Source organism: Rissa tridactyla, chromosome 11, assembly GCF_028500815.1.
Source record: "Rissa tridactyla isolate bRisTri1 chromosome 11, bRisTri1.patW.cur.20221130, whole genome shotgun sequence".
Classification (NCBI taxonomy): Eukaryota; Metazoa; Chordata; class Aves; order Charadriiformes; family Laridae; genus Rissa; species Rissa tridactyla.
The window spans coordinates 3,215,291-3,233,453 of NC_071476.1; the positions used below are offsets into that span (position 1 = coordinate 3,215,291).

Consider the following 18,163-nt stretch of genomic DNA (forward strand, 5'->3'; position numbering starts at 1 on the left):
GGGAGGAGAGTGGTGTGAATGAGCCTTGACCATCTGAGAAATGCCCACGGGAGAACTGCTGGGGGAACTGATGTGGCAAGTCCCTCTGGGAAGACAAGCAGAAGCTGATCCTGTGGATGGGGAACATGGAAAATGTCTCCCATGGGGCAGAGTCTGTGACAGCCCCGCGACGCTCCTGGGGCAGCCGTTGTCCCTAATGCTGCGCTCAGGAGGTGTTCGGGGCTGTGCTGCTGAACAGGGCCTGAGACTTCCCCCGTCTGAAGGGACCACTGAAAAAGATAATGGAACAAGCAGCGAAGCCTTCCAAGCCCACAGAAAATACTTAGTTGTCGAGCTTTTGAAACCACTCATGAGCTGTTTAATGTAATCACAGTAGGTTTTGAAACAAAACCTGCTCCACAGCCCAAACCTCTGCCAGCCACTCCCGTAGCGGGGCATGGGTTTCACCAGCACTCTTGTCCTACTGGTGATCTCCCTCCCTGGGCATCCCTTCCAGTGCGTGCATGGGTTCGGTTTGTTTTTGGGGACACGCAAACCCTTGGGGAATGTGCATCATCCTTACATAAAGTCTGATCTACTAAGCTCCAAAGTTGACAGATTTCACCTGTTTTCCCCAGCACCTGCTATGCAAGACTTGCTGGCTCCTCGCTGTACAGCTGTGTGGTGAGGGGATGTATCGCCCTTGGGACACAGAGCCCACCCTGGAGGTCTGTGAGTGAGGAGATCTTCCCAAAACAGGGTCTGAACTGGTTCAGTTCTGGATAAGCAGAGCATCTAGGGAAGATGCAGCTTCCCATCTACACTGGAGGGACACCCCTTTTCCCCAGAAACATCCTTCCATGACAGGTCTGCACAGTGGGGTGTGAGAAGGGGCCTTTGATGCACCCCAGCCTCGCCAGCCCTGGCTGCTCTGGGGCACCGCAACACCCTGCACCCCAGTCCTGCTCTGGAGAGCCTCAGCTAGCTCAGGCACCCTGCGCTGCTCCCGAGCACTCCAAACACCATGAGCATCCTGTTCCCCAGCCACGCTGGAGCCCCCCATCCTCCTGGCTAGAGCTCCCTATGCCCCCCAGGACTTGTTCCACAGCACCCCAGATACCCCAGGCAGCCTGCACCATGGGCTGGCTCCAAGGTGCTCTGCTCTGGGGCACCCCAAAACATCTCCCAGCACTTTGCACCCTGGTCCTTCTTCAGAGCGCCCCAGATTCCAGCCCCTGGGGACTTCGTGCCCCAGCTGGTCCAGAGAGCCCTCCAGCACGCTCCGCGTGGCTTCACACTCGAGTACCCTGACTTGTACCTGCACCCCGGCTGCTCCAGAGCCCCCCAACACTCCCGCGTCCTGGCTCCAGGGGACTGGCACCAGAGCCCCCTAACACCCCCAGCACCCTGGCATTCCGGCTCCAGGGGACCAGCACCAGAGCCCCCCAACACGGCCAACACCCCGGCGTCCCAGCTCCAGGGGATTGGCACCAGAGCCCCGAACACCCCCAGCACCCTGGCATCTGGCTCCAACCAGCCCCCCAGTGTCCGGCTCTGGGGATTGGCACTGGAGCCCCCCAATATACCGGTGTCCCGCAGTTGTGGCTCCAGGGGATCGGCACTGGAGCCCCCCAACACCCCAGCGTCCCGGCTCCCTAAAACACCCCAGTGGCCCACAGTCCTGGCTCCGGGGGATCGGCACTGGAGCCCCCCAACACCCCGGCGTCCCGGCTCCCTAAAACACCCCAGAGGCCCACAGTCCTGGCTCCGGGGGATCGGCACCGGAGCCCCCCTGCACCCCCGCGGCGCTGCTCAGCAGCCCGTGCCCGACCCCACGCCGGGGTACCCCCTTCCCCCGCGGCCCCGCATCCCGCCCGCTGCCGCTCCCGCCCCGAGCCCGCTCGGCGGCGCCCCCGCTCCCGCCGGCTCCGTTACGAAACGCGGCCGGGGCGGGGCGGGGCGGCGCAGCGCGGCGGCGGCCGCAGCCAATGGCGTCCCCGGCAGCTCCGCCACCGGCGTCCCCCGCTGGGTCGGCTCCGTTGGGCGGGGGGGGACGACGACGACGACGGGTGTCGTGCCCCGGCGGGACGGGACGCGCCGGGAAGGATGGGCTGAGCCGGGCGGAGCGGAGCGGGGCAATGCGCGGGGTCCCGCCGGTGGCCGGGGCGTGCGGGCACCGCTGGCCCTAAGGGCAGCTCGGCTGCAGCCGCTGCCATGAGCCGCGGCCCCCCCAGCCCGTCCTCCCCACCCCGGGGGGGGAGCCCCGTCCGGCAGCCCCTCGGCCCCGGGCGGGGGGGCTTGGACCTGCTGCGCTGCCCCTCCTGCCTCCTCCTCCTCTGGGAGCCGGTGACCGTGTCGTGCGGTCACTCTTTCTGCAAGCCGTGCCTGGGCGGGGCCGTGCCCTCCCGCTGCCCCCTGTGCCAGGAGAGGCTGAAGCTGCTGGGCGTCGGGGCGGCGAGGTGCAACGTGGTGCTCTGCGGCCTCCTGGAGAAATGCGTGGAGCGGGAGAGCCGGCTGGCCTGGCTGGTGGCCCGCGTCCGGGACCATCTCACCCGTGGGGACACACGGGAGGCACTGAGGATGGCCCAGAAAGGGGTCGAGCTGGGTAAGCACCACCGGGCCCGAGGGGTTGGGTTGGGGGTTGCGGATGCTGGGTGCGAGGGGCCGGCCCTTCCAGCCGAGATGGGGATGCTCCGGCTGTGCCTCTGGGGCAGGAGGGTACCAATGCGAGTCACTTTATCCCAGCACCGCGGTTGCCTTCTGAGCTTGCACAGTCCACAGGTGGGAGACCCGGGAAGCTGGAAATATTGGAAAGGCAGGTCTGGTGGGGATGGGGAGGGGAGATCCAGCTGCTGGGCATTTCTCCCAGTGTCTCGGGGTGATGGGAGGGGACGGGTGGCTGGAGAAGCCCTGCTGCTCATCCCGGGGTCCAGGGCTGCGAGCAGGACAGGGTGCACAGCCCGTGTCCCATCGGACACATGCTTCTTTCCGGAGAGGAAATAGCAGCAAACAGCTTCTTGCATCTTGCCGCCCGGCAGTATTTCAGGGTCAGAGGAAGAGCTCTGCCTGGGGGGGTGGCCATTACATAAAGTGTTTGGGACTTTTCCAGTCCGGGACAGACGCGTCCTTGCCCCCAGAGCCTGGCAAGGACACAGCCTTGGCTGAGCTCCTGTACCAGCCCCATGGTGCAAGGCACAACCCCCCCTTCCCCCCCGTCCCCCTTCTGACACCGTCTCTGGCGAGACATTTGCCTGCAGGGTCAAGATTGGGCCCACGGGGGGTTGATCTGCTTTAATATGTGGCTGTAAGTGGATTTCTTGGAAAGTAATGCTTAAATAAAAGGGGTTATACAAGGCGTCTGGAGCAGGAGATTGGGGCGACGGAGGCAGAAGGTCCTTTCTCCACCAGTGTTTCTATGACAGCAGTCAGCTCTCCTCCTGCAGCGCAGACACTTATTCATCGCCCGCTGCGAGACAAGTGCCGGAGGTTCAGAGTTTGCCTGGAATCGAAGGGCTGAGCGGGCTTGGCCGATGCCGGTGTTGGCAGCAGAGAGCAGGTCCCTTTATGCAACCTCCCGAGGCGTCTGTCTCATGCCCTGCGCACCCGTCCTCCGACACAAACGCACGTGCACGGTTCTCTAGTACTGTTTGCCTTACTGCCAGACTTTGATTGGGGCGTGCAATTATTTACCTTTTTTTAAAAAGCCTCTGTGAGTATAAAGAGGAGAAGTTGCCAGCTCTGTCCTCAGACTTCCCTGTGTGCTCCATTCCCTGAAGGACAGGGGAAGTCTGGCTCAGGGCAATAAGGAAATTGCAATCACAGCCCCAGCTCCCGTAAACCTGCCCTTGCTGGTGCTGCTCGGGCACCTTTCGGGACGCGTTTTACCACTCCAGCAGCCTGCAGACTGCTTTCAGGCTACACAACTTCTTACGGGCTCCCCTTCGCTTTCAAACATAACCACTGATAAATGTTCAACCCACGACAATGGGGTTTTTTTTTTGTTCAGCATCGCACAGTGCAGCAGTTTGCAGTGCCCCGGCTCAGCGCAGCCTGCAGAGCAGTGCTCTTCACTTGGGAGAAAATCGATTGTCAACTTTTAATCTTCTGTTTTTCTAAAAAATGCACTGTAACGCGTAACACAGGAGACCTCCCAACACGCCTGGAGCCGGGAGGCTGGGGAGCGCTATCAGTCATTCATCAGCTGCTGGGGCCGCCAGCTGGCTGACGTCCCTGATGTCTAATGATATCATAGATCAAAAACAGCTGCAGCAGAAGAGAAATGCAGAATTCATAGCCCCACTTTACACATCTTGTTTTTACCGAATCGGTCGCTTTATTGCCGGGCTGTGCAAATGTTTGAATGCGTTTGCCCACATGGAAGATAAGCCTCTAGACTTTGTACCCATTTGGTCGGCTCTACCTGCCGTTAGGGGCTGGAATATTTCATCATTGGATGCGTGCTTGTGGGGCGGGGTACCGAGCAGCAAGTTCCCATGTTTCCTGACTTGACCCCCAAAGTTCGAGCTAACTTTATGAATGAAAATAAGCTCTGAGGGATCAGGTGTTGCTCTGCTGCACAACATGGCCAGGGTACTTCAGTGCAGGAGCGTCTGTGGCCGGGCTATCTGCTGCTCTCCGGGTTGCGGTGGCACCTTGAACCCCAGGCAGAAAGCAAGGTCTGCCTGTGCGCTGCGCTGGGCACGGGGACAAAAGGAGGCGATAGCCATGGCCGAACTTCCTGCTCCATGATAAGACATGATGGGCACCTGGGCACGGTGACAGCGGAGGCAGGCAGGGGTGCGCCAGACGCCGGCTTCCCGCACCCTGCTGTCGTGGGGCTGCTACTCCGGACCTGCAGTTCCCTGGCAGAGCTGCATCAGCGCCGTGTTTGAGACAGGGCAGGAGGAAAGGCTGCCGGGGTTGGGAGTGCAGGAGACATCACCAGCAACGACGTCTCCCCATGATCGCTGCTCGGCTGCTGCCCAGCTCCCCCCGGACTCGGCTCACCCCAGTAGGAGCTGCTGGCCCTTCAGCAAGGAGGTGCTGCCAGCCCCGCTTTGGCACAGTAAATGCAGCACCAGTGCCTGCAAATGGTGCTTAATTTATGATGCAGGTCTGTCCTCAGAGCCAGCATCCTGCTGGTGATGGTGTGATTCGATGACACGGGGACGGGTGCATGGACCCGTTGCCTTCACCGGAAGAGCAGCAGTGCGATGGATGTAGGTCGCCTCCGCAGCAAGCTGTGATATAACGGGGTGGGTCTGGGAATGCTCCGCAGTTCAGACCCACAAATGTAACCACACCTGGTTACTCCATGAGCCAGTGTGCGGGCTTTCGGGGTGCTGCTTGCTCATACTCCCCGACATCCCCACCTTGATTCCCCTGCTGGCGGTGCTGGTAGGAAGGAAGGTCTTTATGGGGTTTCCCTGAGGCAGGAGAGAAGAGGGTCTCACTGCCTGTTATTTAGGAGCAGGCAGGAGCATGTGGGGTGCCCAGCAGCAAGACACTTGGGGTGTCATGGCCAGCAGCACCTGCAGGAGCGGTGCCCCCCTCCATGCCCCCAGGCCACTGAGATCCCATCAGTGACATCTCACTGACGAGGAACGGGATGCTCAGTTCCCTACCTCCTTTTTGGGAAATCTCAGCCTTTTCTCATAATTGGAAACCCCGAGTCACGTGATGGGGGCAGATCTTTGCACCCCTCCCTGGTTTCCCCTCTGCCCCCGGTGGCAGCCAGGTGGGTCGGGGAGGCTCCCTGGTGTTTTGGGATCTCAGGTCTCTGCAGCTGCAGGCTTGTTTGGTAACGTGTTATTGTGACTCCGTGGGTGAATCACATCGCAGAGCCTCCTGTGGCAACAGCCTCCATAGGGACTACGTGCATAGTACAGCCTTTTTTGGTGCATCCCAAAAGGTTGGACGAGAGCCCAGATGCCCATGTGGCTGAGCCCCAAAGCAGTGGTGGGGCCCCTTAGCTGAGGGTGTTCGAAAGAGATGGGGGAAAATGAAGGAAACGTCCTCAAAGAGTTTAAAAGTAGATACTTAGGGGAAATAACTTCCTTGCTGAGGCTTATGAGGGCAGTGATTCCTGCCGAAGAGGAGCGCAGCAGCTGGCGGTGCTCAGTGTGAGGCATCGTGGTGGCATCTCCCTGGCCTCATCCAGCCCCTCTGCCTCACTGCGGATGGACTCATCACACGGGTGACAACATTTCTCTTTCCAGCCCCGGACGCCAGCTCCCTGCGGCTGTGCCGGGCAGAGGTGTTGGTGGCGCTGGGGCAGCACTCGCGGGCGCTGGAGGACTTGGACGCTGCGTGCAGGGCTGAGCCTGGAGAGCACGAGGTGAGCAGAGGGCAGGCTGTGCTCGGAGCCAAATCTCACTGTACGGGAGCAGTTTCCCCCTTTCCTTAATTCTCCTAGCCATTGGATTCATCCTGCTCAGAAATACACTTGCCAAACCCATTAAGTTGCAAGTCCAGGCTGCAAGCTCTGCGTTGCACTAACGGAGAGGTCTGGCACCACATCCCTCCTTGCTCGCGCGCAGGTGGTGAGGGCACGTAGCCGTGCTGGTGTGCAGGATCGGACCTGGGGACTCGGGGAAGGGTTGACCGGGGGCTGAGCTGCCCTTGGAGAAATCAACCCTGGGAGCTTGCTTGCTGATCTGTGAAGCACTCACAGAGTCGTAGGAGTTGGAAGGGACCTTCGGAGATCATCTAGTCCAACCCCCCTGCCAAAGCAGGTTCACCTAGAGCAGGTTCCAGGAATGCATCCAGGAGGGTTTTGAGTATCTCCAGAGAAGGAGACTCCACCACCTCTCTGGGATGCCTGTTCCAGTGCTCTGTTACCCTCAAAAACACTCATTGGCAATAGTTCCATGGCTTCAAAGGCAGAAGCCCTTGACTCCTTCTCTAGGTCTCTATAGGGTTTGGTTGCTTGGCTTTTGCAACTGCTGTATTTTGGGAGAGTCCTGTTTTATGGGTACCTGGCTGTGGGTGGACCTGTCTGTTTTAGACATCTGAGCATGGGAGCAGCACCGTGTCCGGGTCCTTTGGGTTGGGACGGGAGCAGGCAGGAGGCTGGAGGCTCACATGGGAGCTGAAGGGGCATGTGCTCAGCTGGTCACTGTCTCCGGAGTCACCACAGGTTTTTCTGCTCTGCAGGGCTTCTTCAGGAAAGGCAAGGTGCTTCTGGAGCTGGGACAGAGAGCCGAAGCCCTGCTGGCGTGGGAGCACTGCCTGACGCTCAGTCCCCATTTCCATCCTGCTCGGAGAGAGATGGAGAAGGTGCGTGGGCCGTACCGCGGCAGCATCCACATGATGGCCTTGTCCTCTGAAGGACTCGCATCCATCATGGTCATGCTGCTCTGGCCAGCATTGGGATTGAGGGAAGTCGTGTCCTGGTCCAAGAGCCTTCCTGTTACTCCAATACAGGTTCACCCGTGCAGAAAACTCCCCTTCCTCAGTATATGTCTTTGAGTCTCAAGTTTTGCAGGGTTTAGATGCTGACATGGCGCAAGGTGGGCTTGGAGGCGTAGTCACCCAAGGTAAAGTAGCCAGCCGAAAGCTGCCACTGGACAGCCAGTGTCTTTTCTGCACATGATTTCAAGCCAGCACCAGCTCGTGGAGCAAAATCACTGGTAGGGCCTCCAGCAGTGTCCCTGGCATGGGGACTTCATGCCTTGAGCGGTCACTTGCCCCCCAGGAGCGAAAGGGCAGGGGAATAGGCAATGACCTTGTACCCTGCACAGCTCACTTCCTTCCTGCTCTTTGTAGGTGATGGAGAACACGGGTCTCAGCCCTTAAAATACAGCATTTTTTTCACTGCCTTGTGCTGCTTCCTTCCTTATGCAATGCTAAGGTATTTGTTTGACAGAGAGCTCAGTCAGCGCTGAAACAAGTAACCCTGACGTGCCCTGTGGTGAGCAGGAGACTGCTCTGGGGAAAGAGGGAGCCTGGCAGCCCACCCACATCCCTTCCTCCTTCTCCCCGCACCCCCTGAGCCCCACTTTCTCCTTGCAGATCCTAATGCGAGAGGAAGCTCCTCGGCCACGCACGGCTGCTGTACGCCAGGGCGATGCTCACCGGGGCTCGACTGGTGCCCAGGTGGATGGAGGGAGCCCTGCGCTCCCATCCTCCTCCCCAGGAGCTCAGGTAAGAGAGCCTGCAACCATCTGAGACTGTGATGGGACTTAATGTCCCTCTGGGACATCCCAAATTGGGTTTTTCCAGTGATGGGAATGGAGGCGTGATAAGGGAAGGTTGTGCAGGACCATAGCCATGGGTGTGTGGTTGTGTGCTGGGATGAGAAGCTGCAGGTAGCGGAGGGTGGGAGAGCAAAGACGCCATTGGAGCTGATGCCGGGGGGACTGGGGAAGGAGAGGAGGCTCTTTCTGTCTCCTCCTGTCCCAGTTTTATTCTGCAATACTTCTGGTAAGATTTTAGACTCATTGTTTTTAAAACACTCAAGTGACATATCATTCAGAAAAAAGAAAGTCAGCTTTAATGTGGTTTTTTTTTTTCCGTCCAGACCCCACATTTGAGAACAGTTCAGACCATTAGCAGCTAGTCAGGGAAGCTCACCTTTTGCTCCTTGCCTTCTATAGGGGAATTTGGCAGGTTTGGAGAGAGGGGGAAATCAGAGAAAATGCTCTCAGATACACCCAAATACCGTGTGGAACATCTGGACAGACTAAAGCCATGTTTTAACCATGAGGTGGGATGTCTGAAGGCCACACTGCCCCGTTGTCCCTTTGATGCCAGATGATAATATGCAGCAATACACCAGAAAAACTCCCGGTGCCATCGGGCTCGGCGGGGCGCGTGGGGCAGCGTATTCAAAGGGAGAAGAGGTTTTGGGGTCGATTTCATCTTTGCTGTGTCTAGGATCAGGAGGGAGAGCCAGCAGATGGCAGAGGGGACACTGGGCCTGAGCATGGCCGGGGAACAACCACCCTTTCCCAGCTGAGGCGACGGCAGGAACCGGAGACTTCGTCGGAGAGGCAGGACTGGCAGTTGGTAGGTGAGTGTCCTCAGAGGTACTAACATCTCATCTCATGCAAAATACCTGTTTAAAATCTGCTTTGGCACTGAAAACTTAGTGCTGGGGTTGTGTGCCAGCTCAGCGAGCAGACACCCCAGGGACACCCCTCGGGGCAGCTCTGGCCAGCACATTTGCCGCTCCTCACGCGTGTGAGGAGGATCCGATCTTCCTGTGCTGAGCTGGTGAACGTACACCAAACCTTTGGGTCTCACTTCATGAAAGGTTCTTGCTGAAGCCAGACATCCATTTTTCCCTGTGTGGAGCCAGGGAGAGGCTTCCTTTGGTTCCCATGGGTTTTAGCTCAGAATTTAAATTCCCTTGCGATGCACGCAGCGTGTCATGTGTTGGGAGAAGTGACACCTCCGTTGGCATTAACTTGCCAACAGTGTCCGGTCAGATGGCTTCTGTGTACGTGGATTTGCATAAAGCAGTGATGGTGCTTTTTGGCTGGTCTCCAGACACCTCCATCTGGGAGCTTCTTATGTCACTTCATCTCCCAGTGCCTCAGTTTCCCTGCCTGCAGAAGGAGGTAGGGGGATACCACCTTCCTCTGCCAAGCACCATGAGTCCCACTGATGTAAAAGCTATGGATGAACAGGGACAGGTTAATAGAGGGGTTTATGTCGCATTTCCTAGCAGTTTTGTTTTTAACTTTCAAAGCACTTCGTGTAGCAATTAACTACTTACACCTCAGAACAAGGTCAGAAAGCAAAGATTAATTTTGAGTATTGAAATGGGGGGTCATCTTCTCTTTCCTTCTCTGTTGCCGCTAGATAATGAAGAGGACACAGCAGCAGCAAAGTGCACCCAGCCATGCCTGGAGGAGCTGCTGAGCGTGTCTGACTTGGAGTGCTCCCTCTGCATACGGTGAGTTCTCCAGCAGGAGAGCTTTTAGGATGAAGAATTAGCACCTGCTGGGCTTTCTTTCCTGGTGTGGATCTTTCCTCACATCTTAATAGCAAACTCAGTCCCCGATACTGCTGACGCGCAGGTTTCAGCGGAGATAAGAGATGAGAGGGGAAGACAGGGGCGTGCTTTGCCCTGCCAGGCTGTGAGAGCTCAGATTGCCCTGTCTCAGGGTGCAGCATCCTTAGGTCTGTATCGATGGGGACGTCGGTGTGGAGGTGGGGATGTCCAGCGGGGTCAAAGACTGAAAGCGATGTTTGCCCTGTGTACCTGCAGGCTGGAATGGAAAGGTGTTGCCCCAGGTACATACCATCCCTGATGGGGATGTTGCAAACCCAGAGGGGAGCGTTTCCGAGCTCTGTGCCTGCTGGAGGCGGAAAGGGGGACAGGGTAGAGCCCGTGTCTATCTGCTGGGGAAGGGCTGGGTGCTGCCACAGGGCGTGCTGAAACCAGGCTGTTATTTCTGGTGTGTCCCAGGACCTCGAGCAGTTGTGCAGCTGGCTGCTGGCAGAGGTGTTGCACCGCTGGACCCGCAAGATGGTCAAAGTCTCTTGTGTCATGGCTTTGTCCAGGTCTGGGCATGGCACAGGAGAATGGCAAAGTGGGGAGAGATGTCAAGATCTGCATTATGTGAATTAAGGTCTCTTCTGAGATCAGGGAAACATAATGTTTAGGAGGAGCCAGGGCTTAGTGCTGAGCAGGGCTTTCCTGGGAGCTTCATTTCATTTCTGATCCTGGAGCTCCCTGTGAGCAACCCGAGTGCTTGCTGCTGGCTCTGCCCTTGGAGCCCAGGAGAAGGCGGCACTTTCCCATTGACACCTTTTGGGCTACACACCACTGTGGGTGTCTGGGGAACCGCAGCCCTGCTAGGACCAAGAGTTGCCGTGTGTGTACTGATGGTATCCATGAGGACCCTGCAGGGACGGGGAGCAGTGCTCAGGTCCGGGGCAGTTCTCTTCTTACATCATTGTGCAAGTCCAACAGTCTGAGCCCAGACTTCTAATTAAAGGAATAGTCCAGTTAGGAGTTATACTTAATTAACAGGAGTTACGAGCAAAGCTAAGCCAATGCAGCTTTAGTGAAGGTGAGTTTCATTCATAGCCATGGGCTACCAGGGCTTGGAAGGCACAGAGTGAGATTGCTTTCCATGGCATTGCATTCCTGCAGCATCGCTGTCTTCAGTGCAGAAGGCTGGGGAAGGCAGCAGATTTCCCTTGAAATGGTAGGAGGGGACATGGGAAATGTCTTGTACCTGCTGGAAGCAAAAGCTCTTGTTCTCAGCAAGGGGATTCAAGGAAGGTGCAGGTACAAGGCTGGGGATAGCCAGAAGCTGCACCCGTGGCTTTGCCCACCCTGACCTGCTCGACCCTTGCAGCACCAGCCTGGGCCTCTGCAAGTCCCTGAGCGCTTTCTGGGACCCCAGCACTGTGGGGCTGAGACCAGCTGCGGTTTCCAAAGCAGGGTGCTGAGCCAGGCCTGGGGAACACCAGCTTTGAGGGTATCCAGCCCTGTGACAGAGGCTCTCCGAAGTCCCTCCGCTGGGCTTAGCTGTGCTTCTTCCCCCATGGTACTCTCCCCAGTCCATTAACTTTGGTCCCTTTGCAGGATGTTCTTCGAGCCCGTGACGACGCCGTGCGGGCACACCTTCTGCAAGGAGTGCCTCGAACGCTGCCTGGACCACCGGCCCAACTGCCCCCTCTGCAAACAGAGCCTGAGAGAGGTGAGGGCATGTGTCCCGCGGGATGGAGCCCAAGGGATGGAGTGTGCCCAGGGCTGGGGTGGGAAGGTGCGATGCTCTTACGTTAGCAGGTCCCTAGCATGGAGGTGTCAGCTCCACTCACGTGGGAATGACCAGACAGTTGATAATTAAGACCAAGAGATTCATTTCTACAAGATGCCACGGTGATTTAGTGAGATTGTAAACAGGACTGAGAGGTAGAGAGAGAGAGAAAGAAAGAAGCGAATGCTAATTACTTTTAAAAATGGAAATGGATGGAAAACCTGCTAGCCTGGAGATTTGATTTAATCTTTAATGAAAAGGGATTCGGATGAGACCGTCAGGGAAATTAGGTTGTCATACAAGGACTGCATCACTGTCAGAGATAGGACGCAGCGCTGGACGGGCCCTGGGTCTGAGCCGCGTCTGGAGGTCTCGGTGGAGCTGACATCCCATCCTGCTAGATGGCTCAACATCACTCAATAGATTTCATCCCTGACTTTCTCTGATCTAAAATTACCCTCAGCTCCAATAAAAGTGAGCATGATTCAGAGTCCGGCAGGGCCTCAGGGCTCCCCCCCCCCGGCTCTTCTCCAACCTATTTCTGGGTCTAATTTCTTTTAGTACCTGAAGGCTGGAAGCTACAGCCCCACTGTGCTGCTGCAGGACATCATGCTGGCCACCTTCCCCGCACAGCTGGCCGAGCGCCGGGAGCTGCACCGGGCTGAGATGGCAGAGCTCTCCAAGTAAGCCCCGACCTGCTCCAGTGTGTGTGTGTGTGTATGTGTACATGGGGGCTGGGAGGGTCTCCAAGGGGCCTGTCCACTCCACACACCATTGCCCTGGCTTGGTTCTGCTCAAGTGATGTCTGTCCCACTTCAAGGGCCATGTTACAGCAGTGCTGGATGGGTGCGGACGTGCCCCATGGGGCACCTGGGGATGAGGGGGCATCTCTGCAAGAAGCTGCTTTGTGGATAGAGTCTGTCCTTGAGCTCTTGGTGGGCCTAGTGGAAGCTTTGGTCTTGCTCTGCATCGGAGCATCACTTCTTGGGGTAAAGGGCACATCTGGTTTGGGGGAGCAGCTGATGCAGAGCCCTTGGGATGGGATTTGCTCTGAGGGGTTTCATTGTGGTCTTTCCTCCTGTCCCTCAGCCTGACCAAGAACATCCCCATCTTCGTTTGCACGATGTCCTTCCCAGGCATTCCCTGCCCTCTGCACGTCTTTGAGCCTCGCTACCGCCTCATGATCCGGCGGTGCCAGGAGACGGGCACGAGGAGGTTCGGCATGTGTATATATGAGAATGGGAAAAGGTGAGCTCCTGGGCAAGGCAGCTTCCCTCTGTCCTGGCTGATTTGCCTCTCTCTGCCCCAGCGCCAAATGGCTAAAATCCAGAGTAGTTCAGAGAGAAGGAACCAGATGCAATTTTCTATCCCACCGCACCCCGCAGATAAAACCAGCAGGGAGGTGGCGTGTTCCCCACAGCAGAGTGAAACGGGATCTTGCTGCCTCCCGGCATCACCACCGGCCGGGCAAGGAATGGGGCCAGCGCTGGAGCTGGGCAGAGCCAGCAGTGGCTGTTAAATACGATGGTCTGGGAACAGCTTCTGGCTCAGGACATCTCTGAGCTGCATCGTTCCCTGGCCGTGTCCTCCAGCTCCTCTTAGTGAGCACTTTAAAACTGCTGTATTTCTCATACTCTGTCCTTAACAAGCTGTGAGAGGACACTGGGCTAAATGGGTTTTTGTTTGGTACAGCGTGGCCATCCTTATGTTCCTGGTGGCACCTCCAGATCTTGGGTGGGCTCAGTCTCCAGGCTCCTAACCCAAGTACTCTGTTAAATACCTGTATTTACATGACATATCCCCCCTGTGCTCCAGTCTTGTTCAAGTGAAATGATAAATAACATTTTCTGGCCTTTGGGAGGATGGCTCTGCAAGGGATGGTGTCTGCAGGACCACTGGACGTCAGGGCAGCGTGGGGACCTAAGTCCTTTTGGTATATGGCAAATCCAAAGGAGTGCAAGAAGCGTGCTCGCTGTTCACTGCCCTCTTAGCAGCAAGTAACGCAATGGAGTTGAGTGAATCTCCGAATTTGCTCCCTTCCAGCCAGCTTGTTCCTGGTCCTTTTCTTCCTTTGGAGGTGTTGCCTTCAGGAGAAGCAGCTCTCCCAGCACTGGTATCCCAGCTCAGCCCTTCTTTTCTCTCCCTGGCTCCCTCCAGTTTTGCTGACTATGGCTGCATGCTGGAGATTCGGCAGATTGAGCTGCTGGCGGACGGGAGGTCCTTGGTGGACACCATTGGCAGGCGGCGGTTCCGGGTGCTGAGCCGGGGACACAGGGACGGCTACAACACTGCCGACATCGAGTACCTGGAGGACAGGAAGGTGAGACAGGGGCAGGGCATCAGCCCCCACTGTGGTGGGACAAAGCTTCCCCATGGACACCTTCTGCATTCCTCTTCCCTCCACGCAGGTGGCCGGGGAGGAGCTGCAGGAGCTGCAGTGCCTGCACGAAAACACCTACCGCTTGGCTCAGCGCTTCTGTGAGCACGGCGACCTTGCCTCCAGGCACATTTTGATGCAGCATGGACCGCTGCCGGAGAAGGAAGAGGACATCCAGGTAATGCCCTGTGGGAAGGGATGCTCTAAATAGACAGGGTACCAAGAGGGCCTCTGAAGCAGCACCGTTCCTGCACTGACCATAGAATCATAGAGTGTGTTGGGTTGGAAGGGACCCTTAAAGGTCATCTAGTCCAACCCCCCCTGCAGTGAGCAGGGACATCTTCAACTAGATCAGGTTGCTCAGAGCCTCATCAAGCCTGGCCTTGACCATCCTGCTTCCCTGCTCGGCTCCCTGCCCCAGGATGAGCAAAACAAACCCTGTTTTCACTCCTGTTTCCAGTTATGGCATCTCTCACTCAGAGAGATGGTAGAGCTTATTTCTTAGAACCGTTTTAACATCTCTTTATGGTTTTAAACGGTTCTTGGAAACTAAGCACTGAGTTTTAAAAGTTTTCCTGCAGTCTTTTCCTAAATGACAACTGAGAAACTGAACTGCCTGGGTTGGAAAACACTTGGGAAGGAAACACAAATAGGCAAATAAACGAACCCCACAGCTCAGCGAGTGTGTGGTCTCCTTACTCGCGGTGTTCCTCTGAGACAGCCATAGCTGGCCAGAGGAGAGGAGCTAAGAGGGCAGGATCCAGTTTGCTTATTAAATTGCTCTGACAAATTCAGATTCTGGATAGAAACAAAAATCCCCAAATTTAGTTTTCACTCCTTTAAGAAAGTGTTTCCTGCCTGGACTGTTACAAAGACGCTCTTGCCAGGCTAAGGCTGTCCTGGCCAGCAGCCGCATCAACACTCAGAATTACACAGCGATTCACCCTTCTTCAGCTGAATTGTGCATTTCCCTCTTAGTTTGGCTCGGCTTTTAAAAAAGCCGGTTTACAAAAGCACTGCCCAGCGGTTGTGCCTGCCTGGCCTGCAGCTCGCCTCTTGGAGTGATGATGAGGGAAATGCCCCAAGAGACACCGACCTCGCAGGATTTGGCTTACGTTTACAAAAAGCATTGCCTTAAACAAGGAAACGCACAAGATATTGCTTTGTCTCTTTAGTATAGTCCTTTTCCTGGTTACATCAATGTCTGGAGACTCCCTGGGGGATGCTTGTCTGGGAATTAAATTGGTTTATCCAGCAATTTTGAGCCTGGACAGACAAAAGGGCCATTCAGAGGAATACTTTAGCCAAAGCTGGCATTGCCGTCCTGACCAAAGCAACTGTTTCCCATCAGCGATGCCGCCCAAAGGCCACGTGTTCACCTTGCAGTTCCTGACTTAGGGGTCTCTCCCTCTCTCCCCTCCAGGCTTCAGCAGATGGTCCGATGTGGTGCTGGTGGCTCATCTCCATCCTGCCTCTTGACCCGTCCTACCAGCTGAACCTCTTCTCCACCACCTCCCTGCGTGCCCGCCTCACCCAGCTGCAGCGCATCCTCGCTGCCCTGCTGCAGCAGCCCCCCGCCGGCCACCCGCTGCCCGAGCGCAGCCCCCGGGGCCGCGTCTGAGCCCCCCCGGCCTCTCCGCAGGGGGGACCCCCACCCCCTTGGGTTTCTCTACGTGTTGCTTCATGGGTTTGCGTGTGGTTTGAGCCCCCCTCTCCCCCAAAAGTGACCTCAGTGATGAGCTGGGCACCCTCTGCCTGGCTCGGTGGGGCCGGTACCGCACCAGCAGTGACACTACACACACTACACCGTCCACGCCACCTCTGGGAGCTGCTCGGTGACATGGCCGTGCCATGCCATGCCACCACAGAGGGGACCGGGATGGAAAACTGGGTTGTGTCTCAGGAACCAAAGTTACTTGCTGAGCTGCTTCAGTGCTGAGGAGGATTCTCCTTAGGGCAGAGGGCCGAGAGCCTTGGTTTTGGCTTTTCCACTTTGAAGGACAAACTAGGGTATTTTGGTACATGGTCCTGCTCCGTGCAGCAGATTTAGAGGCTTGGGAGAGGTGGCACCAGGAGGCAGAGAGGTCCTGATGGCTTATCCCAGCCTTGGGAGCTGATGGCTCTGCCTCCTCTTACGACTTTGACTTAATTTCTATTCAAACAAGAAGAAAAGTTAAATTAAACAATCTGAAACTCATGGTCCTGCTCCTAACCACCTCCGTGACCACACGACGAGGAGATGCTTCTCTCCCAATGTGCCCGGGTCTGGCCGTCCCCTTCCCACCGCTCTGCTCGGTTCTCTGCCATGTTTGCTGTGCCGAGCTCATCGGCCACTTCCCCAGGCTGGAGCCGGGCTGGAGGCTGCCAGACGCTTCCCAGCTGCCGGATCCACTGCCCTCAAGTGCCGTGGGAAGTGGGGAGGGATTTGGCATCGTTGGTGTTTTTCCCCCTACCCAAAGGCTGCTGTTCCTGAGCCTGGCTGGGTTCAGGTTGCAGGGTCGGACCTGGGGGCTGGAAGGAGCCGATGGCACGAGGAAAGTGGTTTTGTGAGACTTTCTGCTCCTTGGCTAGTGCAGTTTTCCTGTGTTCAGTGGTTTTTTGTGAACTTTCTGCCTCCTCAGGATAAAAGCAGGATCTAAGCTGAGGCCAGATCCTTGCACTTGGAACCCAGAACAGTTCAGGATCCCCCAAAAGAGCACAGAGTAAAGTCAGAGGGAGCTGAGCCTCTGGAGAGGCGGGGAGGGGGTAGGACCGGTGACCGAGGCTGTGAGCCCCATGTCAGGGGAGCAAGTGCCTGTCTGCAAGTGCCTGGCTGCTGCTGGTCTCTAAACACGGGGAAAAGACTGTCCCCCCTGGACAAACCAGGCTTTCCTCCATGGAAATCCTGAAGGTTTGGGATTTTTGTCTCACATCAACCCAGGGTTGAGTTTTAGGAGTGACGTCCATTTAGTCGATGGATTAACATTGCTTCCAGAGTTTTATTCCTGCTTTTCTCAAAGGCTTCGCATCCCATCTGGGGGGTCGGTGGGCTGTGTATGGGGGAGAAAATCAGGCTGGGGCTGATTTTCTGCACGGGTTGCTGGGCTGAGCCCTGGGGCAGGAGGCTCCGGACACAGCTTCCAAGAGGTCCCTGCCCAGAGCCACCGCCTTTCCCTGTCCTGCTCTCTGCAGGAGTGAGAGATCTCAGTCCCTCCTCTCCAGCAAAGTGCCTCCCTGGAGCGACAGTCAGAGGGAGGGGAGGGCTTGCTCCCCAGGGACCGGAGTGAGCGCAGGGCAGCTGAGGACAACTCAAAGCTGGATTTGCTCCTTGGAGCAAAGCTCCCTCCTGGGAAGCCTTGTCGTCCCCCAGGGGGCTATATCCCCGGAATGTCAGATCGGGGTGGGCAGGGGTAGGTGATGGAGGGACACCTCGCAGGTGCGTGCAGGTGGAGTGATGCCAGTGAAGTCTGGGAAGTGCCTTTCTTTTCTGCAGGGTCAATATGAGCTCACCCAGTGACCCCTCCACCCCGAGCCCCTCACCTACCCCCCGAGCTGCCTGTTCCTCGGGTGTGGGAGCTCCCTGGGCCACCGTGGGTCCCTCCAGCAAGGGGGAGGCATGGGGGGACGCAGGGGAGAAGCGTGTGTCCACACCGTGTCCACGCTGGGGGAGAGCCAGGGACCAGAGACACATCTGCCTGGCTGCTTTGGGAAGGGACTCGTGCAAATCCCTCCGGTTTGCTCGGAGTGCCTTTGGGGTTTGTATTACTATGTTTGCTGTTTGAATTAAATTGTCTTCCTGGTCATTGAAATAAAGACGGGGCTTTTTTGTTGTTGTTTTGTTGCTGGTGTTAAACCTTTAGCTGCTTATTGATGAAAGTGCTTGGGCATCACCGGGGAGATGTGGGGATGCATGGAGAGGTGAGACCCTGGCCTTCAGACAGCAAGTTAGACATGGTGAACACAGTCCAGCAGAGGTAGGTGGCAACATGGGAAAAAATAAAGTGGGTTTGCTCACAGAAAGTGAGCACATGGAACAAGGCAGGAGGGACAGGCACCTGCCAGTCATTGCAGCTAAAAAGGCTTTGGGGAAGGATGGGAACTGGGAGAC

General features: G+C 56.8%; 1 protein-coding gene across 1 annotated transcript; it reads left to right on the forward strand.

The window, feature by feature from the left end:
* The first annotated feature begins 2,059 nt into the window (after positions 1–2,059).
* Positions 2,060–17,908, forward strand: LOC128916323 (LON peptidase N-terminal domain and RING finger protein 1-like). Its single transcript, XM_054217797.1, has 12 exons — positions 2,060–2,584; positions 6,198–6,316; positions 7,135–7,257; positions 7,993–8,124; positions 8,857–8,992; positions 9,787–9,880; positions 11,525–11,639; positions 12,261–12,382; positions 12,789–12,947; positions 13,857–14,019; positions 14,108–14,254; positions 15,500–17,908. The coding sequence occupies exons 1-12, from the start codon at positions 2,194–2,196 to the stop codon at positions 15,695–15,697; spliced, it is 1,899 nt and encodes a 632-aa protein (XP_054073772.1). The 5' UTR covers positions 2,060–2,193; the 3' UTR covers positions 15,698–17,908.
* Positions 17,909–18,163: the final 255 nt, after the last annotated feature.

Bases quoted from the DNA above. Each gene is read 5' to 3' on its own strand.
- LOC128916323 (XM_054217797.1), top strand. From the start codon at position 2,194: ATGAGCCGCGGCCCCCCCAGCCCGTCCTCCCCACCCCGGGGGGGGAGC. The intron at 2,585-6,197 runs GTAAGCACCACC...TTCTCTTTCCAG, and splicing joins CCAGAAAGGGGTCGAGCTGG to CCCCGGACGCCAGCTCCCTG. The intron at 14,255-15,499 runs GTAATGCCCTGT...TCTCCCCTCCAG, and splicing joins AGAAGGAAGAGGACATCCAG to GCTTCAGCAGATGGTCCGAT.